General features: G+C 38.4%; 2 protein-coding genes across 2 annotated transcripts; both read right to left on the bottom strand.

Annotated features, from left to right (window-relative positions):
* Nucleotides 1–1,793: 1,793 nt before the first annotated feature.
* Nucleotides 1,794–3,219, bottom strand: LOC145484774 (beta-1 adrenergic receptor-like). Its single transcript, XM_081463411.1, has one exon. The coding sequence runs from the start codon at nucleotides 3,058–3,060 to the stop codon at nucleotides 1,978–1,980; it is 1,083 nt and encodes a 360-aa protein (XP_081319537.1). The 5' UTR covers nucleotides 3,061–3,219; the 3' UTR covers nucleotides 1,794–1,977.
* Nucleotides 3,220–11,108: 7,889 nt separating this feature from the next.
* Nucleotides 11,109–12,439, bottom strand: LOC145460444 (beta-1 adrenergic receptor-like). Its single transcript, XM_081445307.1, has one exon. The coding sequence runs from the start codon at nucleotides 12,189–12,191 to the stop codon at nucleotides 11,109–11,111; it is 1,083 nt and encodes a 360-aa protein (XP_081301433.1). The 5' UTR covers nucleotides 12,192–12,439.
* Between the last annotated feature and the right edge of the window lie 6,801 nt (nucleotides 12,440–19,240).

The following is a 19,240-nucleotide window of genomic DNA, read 5'->3' as shown; positions in this document are numbered from 1 at the left end:
ATTAGATTAATTGATGTATTCGATTCATCTCATTTGAAGTTCGGCGCCAGAAACAAAGCCGGTCTGCAGCCGTTATTCTAGGCTGATCCAGGCGGGAAGAACGAGCTGAGCCGATCCGAATTCAATCAATCTTTTCGAATTGATTCAGACGCTGCACTTCACATGAACTGAATTTATTGAATTCCATTGGCTAATGTGGAGTACGGCGTCTAAACCGGGTTCTCGATCGTGAACCAGGTCTAAGCCCTTTTATCATATTTTGTAAAATAGGTACTTTTCAGTCCTATATATTGTCTCTTATTAATCTGATATTTCTCGTTCTTTAACGAGTGTATTTTCGGCTTCTCTTTTAACCCATGAATTGCATCAGCACGTTACGCGTTACAGCAGTGGATCAGATTATGCAAATTAGGAGTTGGTTGATCATCTGATATTCCACAGTCTCGTAAGGCCGTATATGGTTTTGCGTCTCTTGGACAATGTGTCACACAACTGCGAGTGTTATGCTAAAAATAGAACTGTTAGTCAAAAAAATAAATTTAAATGGTTATTAATAAAACTTCTCGTTAATTTGTTGAACAGGGCCGATAGCAGCTTGTAATTGCTAGTCCAAATAACCCAGATTAATTGTGCGTTGAAATTCTTGGTTCATTTGTTGGTAAGGGGAAGTCACGGTCTTCATCTTAATCGTTCAGGCGCATGTCACTCAACGGTGTGACGGAAAACAGCGGCTTTTGTAAACAGTTCAGTTTCAAATAACCTTTGTGCTGTACGCGTGGGAACGAAGTCCGGAAAAAAAGATGTTTTTGAAAGTTTACTGTCAGAAGCCTTGGTTATTCCTTCTTGCAATTTTTTCCTCCTTGTAACAATAGTGTTTTTTTATGAATGGAATGACTTTTTCATATATTGCGCAAAGCTGGTTGGCTTATATCAGTCACCATTAACTGGGAAATTCAACGGTTTGCTCATAGGGTACGTTGATTCTTTTTTACGGAGTATATTTTATTACATTTTGTATGTGTACGAAAAATGGCATAGTCCATTTGTTAACTGGCAACCTGACATTTTTAACCCAATGGTTGTTTCGGATTGCCGGTACATGTAAACTTGCTTCAACAAATTTTTATCCATACAATGTAGTAATTTACAAAATAACCCACCGCAAATACACTCGTAAAAGTTTGGGAGAACTCGAAAAAGCTGTGGAAACACTTGCCTGTCGGCTGTTGTTCCCACAGTATTTTTCGTTCTCCCAAACTTTCTCTCGTGTTTCTATTAAACAATTAGATTATGAGCTTGAGATTTACATTGCGTGACAGTTGACGAGGGCCAACTATCACGCTTAGAAACCCAGAGCGAATAATCTAATTGTTTTAGCATAAATCTACCAGTCGGTTAAAACTTTATTGAAATCCTCTTCACAGAAACTTCGAAAACGCCAGGAAGCGGCCGTCATTTTGTTAACAAGGGCACGCTGCTACGCCACTCACTATCTATCACAGAATAGATAGTGACTAGCGTAGCCAATCAGAAAACGGCATTCGTTATAGAACGCTAGTAGATTAATACTAATGCGTGATAGTTGACGAGGGCGCATAGAATATAATGCTAGTAGATTTAGACTAAAAATCGACAGTACGTGTTTTCTATTTCTTAAATAATGTGTAATAAAGAGGATGTTGCGAACAAACAACACACTACAAAAAAAATCAAACACATTCGGCAAAAGAGTTTTTACTCAAGGTCATTGAAACCTCTAAGACCTGATCTACGCCGTTAAGTGAGAATGGCTGTGGAGTTGACGTTACTGGTGAGCTACTTTTGTTTCGACTGTTTCTATATATCTTAGTTAGCTGTATTCAATGTCTAAAATTCCTTCTCATTCAGGGTCTTTTAAAATACGGCCTGAGTTACGGCTGTAACTGAGAATGAGCAGTCGAATTTTCTGAACTGTTTCTTCTCATTTCTCTTCCGACATTATCGGTTCAATGTTTCATATCCTTGTTCCACTTCACCTTGTCGACTAACCCTGTTTTCTTCCTGTTCAGCAGTAGCTACAACTTTAACTTGTTTTGGTCCAAAAATATTCCTTTCAAGCTGCTCGGCTTCTGCAATAGTTTTCCTCGACAACAACCGAATGAAAGCTACACGGAAATATTTTATTCTAACAGCGTAAATCAGTGGATTAAACAACGAATTCAGTACGGGAAATAAAGTAATAAGATTAAACATGATATGGTTTACATTAAGAGCGATGCTGTCTTTCAAAAACGATATCATAATGACAACAATGATATTTGCCGGGAAATAACATAAGAAAATTGTGAACAGAACAATAACTGTACAGTAAAAAGCTTTCTTATTCTTGAGCAACTTCTCCTTAACTTCTGTGGAAACTTGATTAGCAATAATTTGTTTTTCGTTGCGCTGGACCTCTCTGTATACAGAAACGTTAAAATAAACAACTAACGCAAGACAGATAAACTGCATAACAAGAACTGCAAATCTTGCGCCTTTTGTTAGATCTGCTGGCCAGAAGTTGTCCATCGGAGGGATGATCGCGGCAGCCCACACCAGACCAGAGGCTACGATGATACGAACCTCAGTAACAAGGTTTTCGTATGCGAAAGAATGTTTTATGGCCAGATAACGCTCTGCACTTAATACAACAAAATGATTAAGCGACGTTATGACACACCTTAAGGTAATAGCTGCTGTTATCTTGTCAACCGTTCTGCAAATTATGTCAGTCTCACCTTTGAGCATAAAGCTGTAGTGAATGATTTGCAAAGGTTGAACAACAAGTCCGACAACAAGGTCAGTTGTGGCTAAACAGGCAAGTGATACGTTAGATTTGGTGCGAAGTCGACGGTTGGTTTTCACTGCCACCATCACCAAGATGTTCAGCAAAATGACGAAAGGAGAGCTTACAGCGTTAATGGCGATTCTGAAGATGAATACAGCGCGAAGCTCGGGAGAAAGTCTGTCGGGAATCGGCAAACCTAGATATGGGTCTGAACCACAACTTAATGATGTAGTGCTGATTGTAGTGTTATTCATGTTTTCTGTTTGTCGTGTTTTTCGCTTGGTCGTGTTGCTCTGCGAAATAAGAAACCTTCGAGTGGACAGTTTGACAGCTAATTTGTTTGTGTTTCAACGAAATACTTTATCGACTAGAATTTGCATAGTATGCCAATTATGAGCAAGCTATTGTTTGACCTTTTGAAGTTAGGTATCAACGTCAATTTCAAGTATTAATTGCTTCCAAAAGCCGGATTCAACTTGAGTATGTGGCTGCACCCATCAATTTGACAACGAAGCTTTTCACGGTAATCGTATGTTAAGTATCCTGACGTAAGAGCTAAGGCCCTCAGTGAATTTGGAGTTAGTAAAAGCACATGACTTACTTGCAGTATCAACCGATAGTTTACGCACGAAATTAACAACGTTTCCTCTCATTCTCTCGGACGAGAGTTTATTACCTAGCCACAAGTGAATGCTGAAGCATTCAGTTTTTATCATGAAAGTTAAATTGGTTCCTTATGCTTCCTTCCCGTAAAGACAATTAGGCGTTAATCCGGAAAGATATACAACTGCAATTGCCTATTATCATCGCCTATGCACCAAGCTAAAGGCTCTACAACATAAACAATGCATCTCACAACATACAATATAAACGGAAATCAGTCCAGTCAAGAGAGCGCCTGGAATTCCGATCAACACAACGAAGCCTCTAAAATTAAAAACAGAGAATTAAAATTAATATTCACGTCTTGAAATTAAGATGGAACAAACTCAGGGACTCGGAAGAGAGATAATTTAAATTTTCACTTACTCCCAAAATTGCGGTGGCAATGTTTGAGTAGTGCCAGTCAGGAAAATTAATAATACTTGAATAGAACCAATAAACCTTCATTAAGGAAAATTGTTCAGCTGGCTACCTTCTGTGCTAGCCAATATACGAAAAGGGAAACTTTACTTATGAAAGGTAAACTCAAAAGGCCAAAATAACAAATCACTTGTCTACTGAATGGACGCTAGTGATGAAGAGGTTACACACAGACACCGGTGTAAAAGAATCGCCAATGCCCAAAATAGAATAACTTAACTCGTGGTTGTAAACTGAAAAAGATACTACTATTGGTTTCCCGATCTTATCTCGCAAAAGGGTAATTTTCATTACTATATTTTGTCCCATACGCGGAATTTGATATATACTGGACATAAATATTTCCAGGTTGGGATAATCTCTATTTTTGCCACACTTAACCATGTGATGCGCGCATTTATCTGATATTTCTCCTCCTTTAATTAACGCAGGTGATTTCGGCTTCTCTTTTCAACCTGTGAATTGCGTAAGCAAATAAGGCGCTATAGTGGTGGATCATGTTATGCAAATTAGGGGTTGGTTAAGATAAGGTTGCTGATCATCTGTTACTTTCCTATCGTGATTCCACGTACTGTTGTACGACTATATATCGTTTGATATCTTTAGGACAACTAATAGTGAATGATTTGCAAAGTTTGAACAACAAGTCCGACAACAAGGTCAGTTGTGGCTAAACAGGCGAGTGATACGTTAGATTTGGTACGAAGTTGACGATTGGTTTTTACTGCCACCATCATTTTTATTACTATATTCTGTCCCATACACGGAATTCGGTATATCACATACCGAATTATGTCGAGCAGTGCTGGACATAAATATTTCCAGGTTGAGATAATCTCTATTTTTGCGACACTTTACCATGTGATGCGCGCATTTATCTGATATTTCTCTTCCTTTAATTAACGCGGGTGATTTCGGCTTCTCTTTTCAACCCGTGAATTGCGTAAGCAAATAAGGCGCTATAGTGGTGGATCAAGTTATGCAAATTAGGGGTTGGTAAAGATAAGGTTGTTGATCATCTGTTACTTTCCTATCGCGATTCCACGTATTGTTGTACGACCATATATCGCTTGACATCTTTAGGACAACTTATAATGCAACTGCATAACGGAAATTTGGACAATTTAGTTGCAAATTCAATCTATTACAACACTGAATTGCTTTAAACAAATATCATTCATTATATATTGTGTTGGTTTTAAATGGAGGGGGGCGTGCGTGGTGGAGTAGGATAGGTCATTACAAAATTGTAAGTTAATAATCCAATCCAAAAAGCTAAACTCCAACGAAGATTTGGGGTTAGTGAAAGCAGATGACTTGTAGTTTACGAAAGAAACACATTTCTTCAAATTCTCTCGCACGAGCCGTTAATTTGCTAACTACAAGTCAATGCTGAAACCTTCAGTTCTTTCCGGGAACTGTGATTAATAAAAGTTACGATGTTGATAAAGATTGAAGATTTTAGACTAATTTAGAGTTGTAAAAAAGGAATCTTTTCCTTTTCATGTTTTGTCCTGTTTTTAACGAGGATTATAGGGCTAAAGGAGGGTTTCCGGGTAACTGGCTTCTGGGTGGGGATTTCCGGGGGGAGATTTCTGAGTAGGGCTTATTGACAGATTGCGATCAAGATTCTAGATTTTAGATCGTCTAGTGATTTTTTTGTTTGTTTTTTTTGGAGAACTTAAATGCAACTTTAAGAAGATTAAGAATAACTTTACATTGTATTTTTAATAAACGGTATAGGATCCTGAACGTGTAATGTTGTTTTAATCTGGCACTTTTAATCTTGAAATCTCTACACGTTTCCATTTAATTGTTTTTAATTTAATTTGTTTTGTTTGTCGCTGCGCTCCTCCTGTCTCTGGTTGCTTTACACTTAAAATTGTCTTGTTTTACTTTAGACAACTGGTAAGCTTGTGAAAGTTACCAAACACTCGGATAGGGTGTCACACAATTTAAAACTGAGATTACAATTAACGTGTTCAAAATTTAATGATGTCGATCCAGGAGTACCCAACGACACTTTAACTGGAAATTTAATATGTGACTTCCCAAGCACTGATTCTGTGCTCCCACGTCAATTACCATTAATAATTAACTTTCCTGGGAAAAAAATATCCGCTCTTCACTGCTAGCAAGATCGACTTTATTTCATAAAACTCCCAGCCAGACATAATGAAAATTTTGAATACCGAGCTAGAAAAATGGCAATTAGCCAAGTAGCCAGCCAGCAGTAAAGGGTAACATTGTAAATGCCAGCAAGGCAATTATTGGCGAAAAAATGTGCTGGCCAGCGTTTTGACCTAGATTAAAAACAAACGCATTGTTTAGGACCTTTATTCAACAGCCTATTGTCTGTTGACTATTATTAGAGATAAATTAGCAATATGTGGTTATTTTTGCCGCTATGAGCAAACTCTACACTACGATTATGTTATCACTTAAAAACAATACAACTTACCATTTATGTCTTAAGCGGATCGGACAAGGTGTCTCCCAGCACGTTGTTTTCCGATACTTCAGATGCCTTCCAGGTTCAGCATACGTGTGACAGTTTGGCACTTTACGTTCTGACATCTAAAAAGGTTCACACTGATGTTTAAAATAAGATCCCTCTAATCCTTCTAGACATTCAGATCAAACTTGCTTTCACCAAAGAAATGCCTGTTGTAAAATTACTTTTATATAACGCTGTAAGGGAAATGAACAAAAAATAATATTGAAGTCCTTTATTACTACATATCGGCCTTACTTCTACATTGCTAGCCCAATAATGATTGTAATTTCAACAACAGCAACACACTTTATATGTTTACCCCGATTTAGTAGTTTACAATTATTTCTAATGATTTTTTTGAAAAATAAAGGGTTATGCCAGCTCCTTAAAACAACCAAAGGGAGCTGGTTTAGTGCTGATTAGTAACACCATGTTTACGTCAAAAGTATTGAAAAACGTGTTTTTCTTTTTCTTTGGACAACTGTCTTCTCTGAGCTTCCCACTCTAGAATTGCGAGATAAAAGTGTATAAACCACATTAGAATCTTTATCATAAAACGAGTAAAAAAAATCTTGATAATACATACCTTGAATGTTGGTGATCCATCTCAGTCCATGTCACTGATCCATGCCTTACCCAAGACTGTAAAGCACTGTCAACACACTTTCACAAATTAATTTAACTTGAAAGCTAAACAACCAAAGACACTCACATTCCTAGAGGTAGTTTACCGTAAAAATTTCATAAATACCCATTGAAGGGATGTTCAAAGCCGTTCACCATAAAAGTTTCACACAGTTAAGTGCAAAGTTTCGCAGCAAAGACCCCAGCATTGTTAGGATGTTATAGGCCGTTCACCGTAAAAGTTTCACACAGTTAAGTGCAAAGTTTCGCAGCAAAGAACCCGGCATTGTTGGGATGTTATAGGCCGTTCACCGTAAAAGTTTTACACAGTTAAGAGCAAACATTCGCAGCAAAGACCTCGGCATTGTTGGGATGTTACAGGCCGTTCACCGTAAGTTTCACACAGTTAAGTGCGAACATTCGCAGCAAAGACCTCGGCATTGTTGGGATGTTACGGGCCGTTCACCGTAAAAGTTTCACACAGTTAAGTGCAAAGTTTCGCAGCAAAGACCCCAGCATTGTTGGGATGTTACAGGCCGTTCGCCGTAAAAGTTTCACACAGTTAAGTGCAAAGTTTCGCAGCAAAGACCCCGGCATTGTTGGGATGTTACAGGCCGTTCACCGTAAAAGTTTCACACAGTTAAGTGCGAACATTCGCAGCAAAGACTCCGGCATTGTTGGGATGTTACAGGCCGTTCACCGTAAAAGTTTCACACAGTTAAGTGCAAACATTCGCAGCAAAGACCTCGGCATTGTTGGGATGTTACAGGCCGTTCACCGCAAGTTTCACACAGTTAAGTGCAAAGTTTCGCAGCAAAGACCCCGGCATTGTTGGGATGTTACAGGTCGTTCACCGTAAAAGTTTCACACAGTTAAGTGCAAACATTCGTAGCAAAGACCTCGGCATTGTTGGGATGTTACAGGCCGTTCACCGTAAGTTTCACACAGTTAAGTGCGAACATTCGCAGCAAAGACCCCGGCATTGTTGAGATGTTACAGGCCGTTCACCGTAAAAGTTTCACACAGTTAAGAGCAAACATTCGCAGCAAAGACCTCGGCATTGTTGGGATGTTACAGGCCGTTCACCGTAAGTTTCACACAGTTAAGTGCGAACATTCGCAGCAAAGACCCCGGCATTGTTGAGATGTTACAGGCCGTTCACCGTAAAAGTTTCACACAGTTAAGTGCAAAGTTTCGCAGCAAAGACCCCGGCATTGTTGGGATGTTACAGGTCGTTCACCGTAAAAGTTTCACACAGTTAAGTGCAAAGTTTCGCAGCAAAGACCCCGGCATTGTTGGAATGTTAAAGGCCGTTCATAGTAAAAGTATTGCTATTAACAGCATCATTACTCGTTAACTCGTTAACAAAATGTATCAATCAGATCAATGTAATGTCATAAATATACACTGGACGATCAGCATAAAAGATTCACAAAGTTAATCTCGTGATTTCATCAACAAATTTGCTCATCTTTTCTCGGGTACCAGTCCATGACATCGGGTAACGTTTGCAGCATCTTTAGCTGTGCTTCTTATAGTTCACGCAGTTAATTTTACACCTGAAAAATGATATGTTTTAGAAAACGTAACATACTGCACAATCCCTCTTATATCGGCGTCCTCCCCCCGTCCACACACACACACATGCATCCAAATACGCATACAGCCACGGACACATAATAATATACAAAACTGGTGATACTATCGGGCCCCTCAATGTAAGATCTAAATCAAGAACTATGTTCACAAAAATAGCTCATTCATGAGAGAATTCAATGAAATGTCTTAGATTTTAACTGATGTTACATTGCTGAAAATTACATTCCCTGGGGCAAGTCAAAGAAGCAAGGATTTAACTGTTTAAGAAAAATAATTGTGGAATAATTTTTTACCGCTCATTTCGTCATCAAACTATAACCCAGAAGCGTGAATTCAGTGAATGGTGTGAACTGGTGCCACGCCCCTCCCCTATTTTTTCGTGTGCCATGTTTCGCGCTTTGCCTAAGCTACATGAACTGAACCGCGCGATGATTGTTCCACCACAAAATCACTGTCTGTGCCATCATAAAAAGAAGGACAATAAGGCGAAATGTCTACATTTCCGGTAACAACGCAGGCATGCAAAATAACTTGTTCTCTAACAGAAACTGAATGTGCGAAAAACACGCGCGTTAACAAATGGGAACGCATAAGAAATCAAATTACACATTATTGTCCTGGCGCTATCGACACCGAAAGAACGAAATCTGGAATGACATGATTGCCTTCTGGTCTTTTCTCACCTTTGACATGGCAAGCCTTTGTATTCCCTTTTAAATCCCAAAGTACAGTACAATTAGCACTGAACTAGATCAATCAGGTGTGTTGGTCAACAGCTCTTTCAGGGCAAATTTTCGGCGATACCAAAAGGCAGCAATAGGTAATCAGCCTTCAGTTATATAAAGAACACGATCGGACTTCAATAAAGAAACCGATGGAAACAATACTTTCTTACACCGGGAAAAAATAATCATTTCAATATCTCGTCGGTTGTCCAATACGCGGCAAATGTGTTTCAATAGCTCATGTTTTAACGTTCGACGCGTTAAAAAGCGGTCATCATCGACTGCAGCACCGGGATCGGATTTTACTGGTCGTTAAAATTACAGAATTGAAATTACACTTGGAAGTAGGATCACTGTGGCTGAATGCACTGACAATTTCGAAAACCCTTCCAAGTTCTGAGACATATCAGGCCTTTTCTTGCTTTCACTGTCTTCACTGAAGCTGCACTTTCCGTTGGGTTTGAAATACAATACAGTGGCGAATACAGTTTGAAAACCTGCGCCGGCTTTTCCCGCACACATTGCTTAAACATTATCACTGAATATTAAATATATAGGCTGATTCAGCTAGTTCAACTCCAAAGTAGTTCTTACCTGAACCTTTGAATTTATCAGTGGAGTCCTCAGAGTTCTCTGGCTGCCAAACCCTCAAACAACTGGTCGGCAAAATCTGATCGCGCTTGAAACCGACCGTTGGACACAAAATTATACGGGAACAATGTTTTAGTTACAAAATATTACGAGGTTACCCGAGTCTCACCGGGCCTCAGGCAAAAATGTGAAAAGACTGCACGAACCAACAAACGTCATCACCAGATAACCAGTTGTCTCAAGGTAGAACATGAAAGCAGCTAGAACAGACGATGATTTTCCGCGACCGGATCAACGGTGGTGAAACATGCAACTGAACGTGGGAAAAAGGAACGTCAAGGGAAAAGAAACCGATCTAATTTCACACTATAAATGACAGCAGAACAGACTTCTATTGTTTGCTGGTAAATAAAACTTTAATAAACAACTAACATTATATTGTAAGCATGTTTTCAAACAAAAGGTCAAGCAGTCAGAGAGTGTCAAGTGACACACTTCAGTCAGTGATCGCATCCGGAATGTAATTTCCAGCCAGAACTGATTAGTAAAACCACAGTGTAAGCTATTTGAACACCAAAAAAAATTTTCCAGCTAGCTAGCTCTCGATAAGCTAAATTCTCAGCAAGATTCTGTTTAATACTAAAATTCCCAGCCAGCTCAACTTTAGTCTGCAGAGCGGATATTTTGCGGAGCGGATCCGACGGGTACTCCTGTCGATCTTGCTTTAAATTACATTTTATGTTACAACTACCGACGTTAACTGACAATTTGACTGTCAGAAATTGTTAGATCTGTACTCCATTCGTCCCGACTTACGCTTGTACATACATGAATTCAATTTACATACAGTTAATTTTGTCATACATTAAGTTGATCCTTTATTTCTAGTCCTAGGTCATATCGGCCGGTTTGTTTTGTATTTTTGACTGAGTTTTCCCCATGATCAGATAATCTTCCCAAAATAGTTTTTAATCAAGATTTTTGAAACGTCTATACTAACGGCCTGACGTACGCTGTGAAGAAAGAAAGACTTTACTGGCCCGTTTCTTCATATTTTTCTTTCAACTGTTCCCCTAAACGCAGTTGCTAGCATTCAATGTCTCATTCTTTCTCGTTCAGGGTTTTTAAAAGTTGAGAGTCTACTTTACTGCTCCATTTCTTCACATGTCTCCATCAATTGCCATTATCGATGCAATGTCTCATTTCCTTGTTCCACTTCACCCTCTCGGCAAACGCTGTTTTCTCCCTGTTCAGTAGTGGCTACAGCTTGAATTTGTCTTGGTCCAAAAATATTCCTTTCAAGCTGCTCGGCTTGTGCAAAAGGTTTCTTCGACAACAACTGAATGAAAGCCACGCGGAAATATCTTATTCTAACGGCGTAAATCAGTGGATTAAACAACGAGTTCAGTACGGGAAATAAAGAGAGAAGATGAAACATGATTTGTTTTACATTAATAGTGATGCTGTTTTTCATAAAGGATATCAAAATGACAATAATGATAATTGCCGGGAAATAACACAGGAAAATTGTGAGCAGTGCAGTAATTGTACGGTAAAAAGCTTTTTTATTCTTAAGTAATTTCTGCTTTACCTCTAAGGAAACTTGATTAGCAATAATTTGCTTTTCGTTGCGGCGGATCTCCCTGTATACAGAAACGTTCAAATAAACGACTAACGCAAGAAAAATAAACTGCATAACAAGAACTACAAATTTTGTGACATTTCTTATGTTTGCCGGCCAGAAGTCTTCCACCGGAGGGATGATCACGGCAGCCCACACCACACCAGAGGCTGCGATGAGACGACCTTCAGTAACAAGGTTTTCGTATGCAAAAGGGTGTTTTATAGCGAGATAACGCTCTGAGCTCAATACAACGAAATGATCAAGCGACGCTATGAGACACCTTAAGTTAATAGCCACCGTTATCTTGGCTAGCGTGCTGCAAAGTATGCCAGTCTCACCTTTGAGCATAAAGCTATGCCGAACGATTTGCAAAGGTTGAACAACAAGTCCAACAATGAGGTCAGTTGTGGCTAAACAAGCGAGTGATACGTTAGATTTGGTGCGAAGTCGACGATTGGTTTTCACTGCCACCATTACCAAGATGTTCAGCAAAATGACGAAAGGACAACTTACAGCGTTAGCGGCGATTCTGAAGATGAGTACAGCGCGAAGCTCAGGAGAAAGTCTCTCGGCAATCGCCAGAGGAAGATATGGGACTGAACCACAACTGGCTGATGTGGTGTTGATTGTGGTGTTATTCATGTTTTCTGGATTAATTCAAAACGTTTTTCGCTTCCTCGAGTTGCTCCAACAATGGGGAGAAGCTGTTCGTGTATGTGGACAGTTTGAGAGCTCATTTGTTTGTGTTTCAAATAAATTCAATTTACGATTATTTTGTCGACTAGAATTTACATCTGGATGGCAGTAAGTAAGCTGTGGTGTCATATTTTGAAGTTGGTTGTTAAGTATTAACATTAACTTGAAGTATTGTTGGTCTCCAAAAACCGGAATCCCACTTGAATATACAGCTGAGACCAAGCAATTAACAAAGATGCTTTTCACAAATTGATCGTATATTGAGAATTCTGCCGTAAGCGCTGAGGCCCAGCGGAAATTTGGATTTAGCTATTGTTTAGAAACAAAAAGCATTTTTCCAGATTTTGTCGGACGAGAGTTTACTAACTAACCACAAGTGAATGCTGAAGCTTTTACATTTTGATGACGAAAGTTATTTTGGCCGCTAAATTCAGTTTCCTTTGTTGGAAGAAAATTAGGCGGTTAGCTGTGGACCAGTTGTGTTCCACGTTAATGAGTTTGTGATTAATTTATCGACCAAAATTAACACTTACTCAAAGCAAATAAGCTTTTGTATCATATTTAGTCAAAAAAATAAATTTTCACTTCTACATTTCGCCTCCATAAACGGAAGTTTGGTAACTTAAGTTGAACATGTATATATCACTGTTTTTTTCAACGGCTTACCATGTGATGTGCGTATTTCACTATGTGATATTTCTCATCCTTTTATAAGGGGTGTGATTTCGGCTTCCATTTTTAACCCGTACTTGCGCAAGCAAATTACGGGTTGAAGTGGTGGATCAGGTTATGTAAATTAGGGGTTGGTCTATAATCTGTCAACTTCCCATCGCAATTTTACTGTTTTTCGGGGACATGTATTGTTTGACATCTCTAGGACAACGTGTTACGTGAATCTAAGTGTTACATGCTAAAAAATGAAACTGTTAGTTCAAATGATTAACTCAGATTAAATGGTTGTTAAAACTTCTGGTTAATTTGTTGATCAGGGCAAGTGTTAATGGCAGCTTGTAAATGTCGGTTCATTTATTGGTCGGAGAAAGTATGGATCTCAATCTTTCGGACGTACTTCCTTGAGTTCAAGTTAAGGAAAGGTCGGCTTATATCTGTCAAGATTGTCTTACAGCGTTGGTAAACAGTTTCATTTCTGCTCTAAGTATGAAGTCTAGAGAAAAGATCTTTGTGAAAGTTTACTGTCAATTAGAGTATGTTTGTGCAAGAAATTTGTCCAAAAAGCTAACGCAGAACGGAAATTTGGAAAATGTAGCTGCAAACTTGAATCTCTAACAACACGGAATGAATTTAAATATCTATTATTTAAGAAATAGAAAACACGTACCGTGTTTCTATGGAGTTTTAGAAACACGAGTGGAAGTTTGGGAGAACGAGAAATGCTGTGGGAACACGAGCCGTGGGCGAGTGTTTCCACAGCATCATAAAGTTGGCCTCTTAAATGAGGAATTCCTCTTGAACATACAACTGAAATCCTTTTAATGAGTAAATTAACATTGTATATTAATAACCCTGTTCAAAAATCCAAACCCCAACGAGACACTTTACGCAGAAACACAATAAGTCACACTTGAAAAAATGAATCACACGTGGAAAAACGGGTCACACTTAGAAAGGTGGGTGACATTTGGAAAAATGCGTCACACTTCGAGAAACGGGTCACACTGGTAGATAAAAGTAGTCACTATGTTAGTCATATATGGCCGCCATCTTGAAACGAACTGTAAGTTTACTCATCTATTAACTTTTTATGCAATAACTTGGCGGTTTTTGTGTGAAGACCAAGATATAACACTGTTACTTAAAACTTCATCTCTCGATGTTAAAATTCCATATCTTCAAAGGGTGGAAAAGAGGATGATGTCAAACAACAGCCATATCAGTCAAATATGGAAGTCCATCATCTCAGATCTAATGACGTTTTTCTTAGCAGCCTGCCACTCTCTCACTCTATATCAAGACAGTCTACTCTCACCTGGAACTTCATCTCTCGATATTAAAATCCAATCACTTTAAGGGAGGATGACGTCAAACAACAGCCATGTTAGTCCATGGCCATCTTGAAAGAAAGTCCAACTTTTCTGGTCTAATAACTTTTTATGCAGTGGCATGGTAGTTTCTGTGTGGATATCAAGATATAAAACTGTCACCTAAAACTTCGTCTCTCGATGGTAGAATCCCATCTCTTCAGTGGGTGAAAAAAAGAATGATGTCAAACATCGGCTATATTAGTGTAACATGGCCGCTATCTTGAACCAAAGGAACACTTTTGAGGTCTAATAACTTTTTATCTAGCAGCCTAGTAGTTTTTGTGTGGATATCAAGATATGAAACTGTCACCTAAAACTTCATCTCTCGATGGGAGAATCCGATTTATTCAGCGCGTGAAAAGGGGAATGATCTCAAACATCGGCCATGTTAGTGTAATATAGCCGCCATTTTGCAACGAAGTCCGTCATCTGAGGTCTAATGACGTTTTTCTTAACAGCCTGCTACTCTTTCTCTCTATATCAAAGCAGTCTACCCTCACCTGGAACTTCATCTCTCGGTAGAAGAATCCCATTTTTTTCAGGGGTTAAAAAGAGGATGATGTCAAAGAACAGCCATGTTAGTGTAATATGGCCGCCATCTTGAAACGGGATGCAACTTTTCTGGTCAAATAACTTTTTAAATAATAGCTTGGTAGTTTTTGTGTGGATATCAAGATATAAACTGTCACCGAAAACTTCATCGCTCGACGGCAGAATCCCATCTCTTCAACGGGTGAAAAAGAGAATGATGTCAAACATCGGCCATCTTAGTGGAATATGGCCACCATCTTGAAACGAAGTGCAACTTTTCTGGTCGCATAACTTTTTATGTAGTAGCGTGGTAGTTTTTGTGCGGATATCAAGATATAAAACTGTGACCTAAAACTTTATCTCTCGATGGTAGAATCCCATCTCTTCAACTGATGAAAAAAAAAAATGTTGTCAAACATCGGCCATCTTAGTGGAATATGGCCGCCATTTTTAAACGAAGTTTAAATCTTTTGGGCCAATAACCTTTTATGTAATAGCTTGGTAGTTTTTGTTTGAATATTAAGATATAAAATTTTCACCTAAATTTTTATCTCTCGATGTTGGAATCCCATTTTCTTAACGGGTAGAAAAGACGGTGATGTTAAACATTGGCCATGTCAGTCTAATATAACCGTCATCATGGAACGATTTCCAACATCTCAGGTTTAATAACGTTTTTTCTTAGTACCTTGCTAGTTTTTGTCTTTACGTCAAAATAGTCCACTGTCGCCTGGAACTTTATCTCTCAATATTAGAATCCTGTCTCTTTCACGGGTCGAAAAGAGGATAAAGTCCAAAAAACGACCATGTTAGTCTACATTACGAGATTTATAGGAGTCTGAAATACACAGCAGTACATGGTGCTCTAATTTCCGGTGACGTCATGGTGCTTGTGCTAATCTGAATGAATGAATGAATGAATGAATGACAACTTTATTTAAGTCTCAGTCTTAATAGCTGAGCACAAGTGCTCTACTAATTGGGGAGACTAAAATATAAAATAAAATGTATTCACCTAAGATTTAGTAAAATTAAGAAAATATTAAAATATAAAAATTGAATTTAAAAAAATAATAATTTGTTGATTTGTTTAAAGATGGCGGCCATATTCCACTAAGATGGCCGATGTTTAACACCATTTTCTTTTTCACCAGTTGAAGAGATAGGATTCTACCATTGTTGATAAATCAGATTACAAATCTGTAATTGCTACACAATTTGTGGGTGTTTGTGGTGTATTAGCCGTTTAGCATTTGACAGAATAATTTAATGCGGTTAACCTGATCATCAACCATATATTGCCTGGTTAAAAAAGTTTAAATAGTTAATATTACAACCAGAGGCTTCGCTGTATATGCATTGCGCGAAATTGGATGAAAGAACGAGTGGCGCGCTGTGGAGCATGGCAACAAATCCGTCTGTTCGCCTCTATTAATCAAATTCGCTCGAACTCGATCCGAGCCAAATTTGATTCGCCGTGTCGAGCGAATGGTTTCATTAATCACGAGAGTTCATGTCGAGTTTCGGTTTCGATGGTCATCGACAAACTGGTTTTCCACTAACCTCAAAAAGATTCAGCGCTATAAAGCTTCATTTCAAGGTTTCCAGGATCTAGCCAATTGCAGCCATACAGCTGTGAGAAACTCTAAAGGTCGAATGGTGATAGTAATATTCTTCATGTCATCATGATTCTGGATTACTTTCTATCTTTGCGGGTGCCTTTCGCGAAGAACTCTTACCCGCGTAAGTTTCAATAAAACGAGTCGTTGAGCATGTTTCCAGAAACAGTCACAGAGCGTGCATGTTTCCCCAACGTCTCTCATTTTTGCCATAGGGGAAAAAAATTGTTTCCAGCGTCAATTTTTGTTTCCAAGATGCAAATTATGCTTCCTCTATACGACAGAAAATTTTAACGATAATCCAAGCATGCGAGCAGTTGTAAAAATTTTGCGAGTACATGCAAGTGAGCACTTATCTAATTTTTGCGAGCAATTCGAGCGAAGGCCAAATTTTGCGAGCACTTTTAATTTCAATGGCATCATTAGATACCCTTTCTAGTCGATAGAAAAAATTCATAAATTGTATTTAGTTAAAACATAAATAAATTAGCTGTCAAACTGTCCACACGAAATGCTTCTTATTCGCGGTGCAACAAGACCAAGCGAAAAAAAAAAGTTGAGTTGATCCACAAAAACATGAATTACACCACAATCAACATCACATCAGTCAGTTGTGGTTCAGTCCCGTATTTACGTATTTCAATTTCCGAGAGATTTTCTCCCGAGCTATGCGCTTTATTCGTCATCAGAATCGCTGTTAACGCTATATAAACTGTTTTACTGAAAATCTTGGTGATAGTGGCAGTGAAAACTAAACGTCAACTTCTCACCAAATCTAACGCATCACTCGCCTGTTTAGCCACGACTGACCTTGTTGCGGGACTTGTTGTTCAACCTTTGCAAATCGTTCACCGTAGCTTTAGCCTAAAAAGTGAGACTGACGTGTGTAGTGCGCCAACCAAGATAACAATTGGTACGTTTTTTAACAAGGTGTGTAATAGCGTTGCTCAATTAATTCGTTGTATTGAGTGCATACGAGAACCTTGTTACTGAAGTTCGTATGATCGTAGCCCCTGGTCTGTCGTGAGCTGCCGCGATCATACTTCAAAAAGAAGACTTCAGTCTTTCAGCCGATGTGATTGGTTTGCCGCGTCATCTCATGAATTTGTTGGGAATAAGAAATTCGATCACGAGAGTACGAAACAGTTCTCCCCTCTTTGAAAAACTTTGTCCCTAGTTATTTCATAAAAGAAATAGACCACTTTCTATTGGTTTACCGGAGCAGTAAACCAACTTGGGATGTTGCATGGAAGGACACTGGAAAAGCTTTGAAAAGACCACCTAACGGATCGTGATTTACAAGTTTTTCTCGTCTTCTCCTGACATGTGACTCCAAATTTAATATGGACTTTAGTTCTTACGTCGGGATTCTTAACTTACGATTTATTCCTAAATTGATGGGTGTAGCTGTAAGAACATCACATCAAAATAATCAGGAATTCTCGAAATTTTTCTTTTCATGGACAAACTCACAGCAATAACAAAATATAATTTCATCTTGAATTTCATTTTCCATGACTGCTTCGTCTTCGTTGCCCGACAAAAAATTTGCAAACAATATGACCTCTGCAGTTATACATTTAAATGGAATTGCGGTTTTTTAAGCAAATAATATTGGAAGTTAACTTTAATGTACGGTATTTCTTACCATCAACTTCAAAATGTGTAACAATAGGCACGCTTACATATCGTTATACAGGTGCAGATTCTAATACATAAAATAATCATTAATTTTATTAAGTTGAAACACTAGCAAACTAGCTGTCAAACTGTACAAGAACAGCTTTTTATTTCGTGGAGCAACACGAGGAACGAAAAACGTTTGAGTTAACCCAGAAAACATGAATTACAATTAAACAATTTCGGAACTGTACGCAGTAAAATGAATCACTCTTCAGGAGTTTGGCTCGGCAAACCCAGCAATAAAACTTAACCGTCCAAGAAAGCCTTCAATAGGTAAGCACCGTGCTAGATCTGAGGACGTTGGAGATCAAGCTGCCATTAATACTGTCCCAGTTCAAAAAATTAGCCAGACGTTTTAACAACATTTAATAATTTCAATTATTTGAACTAAAAGTTCCATTTTTAACACAACACTCGCAAATGTGTTACACGTTGTCCTAAACTGAAGACATGCCAAAAAATATGTGTCCCTGCAAAACAGTGGAACCGCGATAGGAAGTTAACAGATGATCGACCAATCCTAATTTCATAATCTGATCCACCGCCACAACTCGTAACGTGCTTGCGCAATTCACGGGTTAAAAAGAGAAGGGGAAATCACAGGCGTTAAAAGATGAGAACTATCAGATAAATATACCAACGTCAAAAAGTTAGGCATGGCGAAAACAGTGATATATACATGCTCGACATACCACTTTTCCGTTTATGGAGACAAAATATAGAAATGAAAATTACCTTATTTATTTTCAAAATATGATACTAAAGCTTATTTGCTTTGATATAAATGTTAATTTTAGTCGATAAATTAATCACAAACACATTAACGTGATACCCAGCTGGTCCGCCGCTAACCGCCATATTTTCTTCAAACAAAGGAAGTTGAATTAAGCGACCAAATTAACTTTCGTCATCAAAATCTAAATTGTGATTAGTTAATAAACTCTCGTCCGACAAAATCTGGAGAAATGATTTTTGTGCCTAAACTGTAGCTAAATCCAAATTTCCGTTGGGCCTTTGCGCTTACGACAGAATTCTCAACATACGATTTACTTGTGAAAAGCATCTTTGATAAAATGCTGGGCTTCAGCTGTATATTCAAATGGAATTCCGGTTTTTGGAG

Source organism: Orbicella franksi, chromosome 1 (genome assembly GCF_964199315.1).
Source record: "Orbicella franksi chromosome 1, jaOrbFran1.1, whole genome shotgun sequence".
NCBI lineage: Eukaryota > Metazoa > Cnidaria > Anthozoa > Scleractinia > Merulinidae > Orbicella > Orbicella franksi.
This window is presented reverse-complemented; position numbering and strand designations above follow the sequence as displayed.

What these genes read in the sequence shown, in the direction of transcription:
- LOC145484774 (XM_081463411.1), bottom strand. Translation starts at nt 3,060, where the DNA reads ATGAATAACACTACAATCAGCACTACATCATTAAGTTGTGGTTCAGAC.
- LOC145460444 (XM_081445307.1), bottom strand. Translation starts at nt 12,191, where the DNA reads ATGAATAACACCACAATCAACACCACATCAGCCAGTTGTGGTTCAGTC.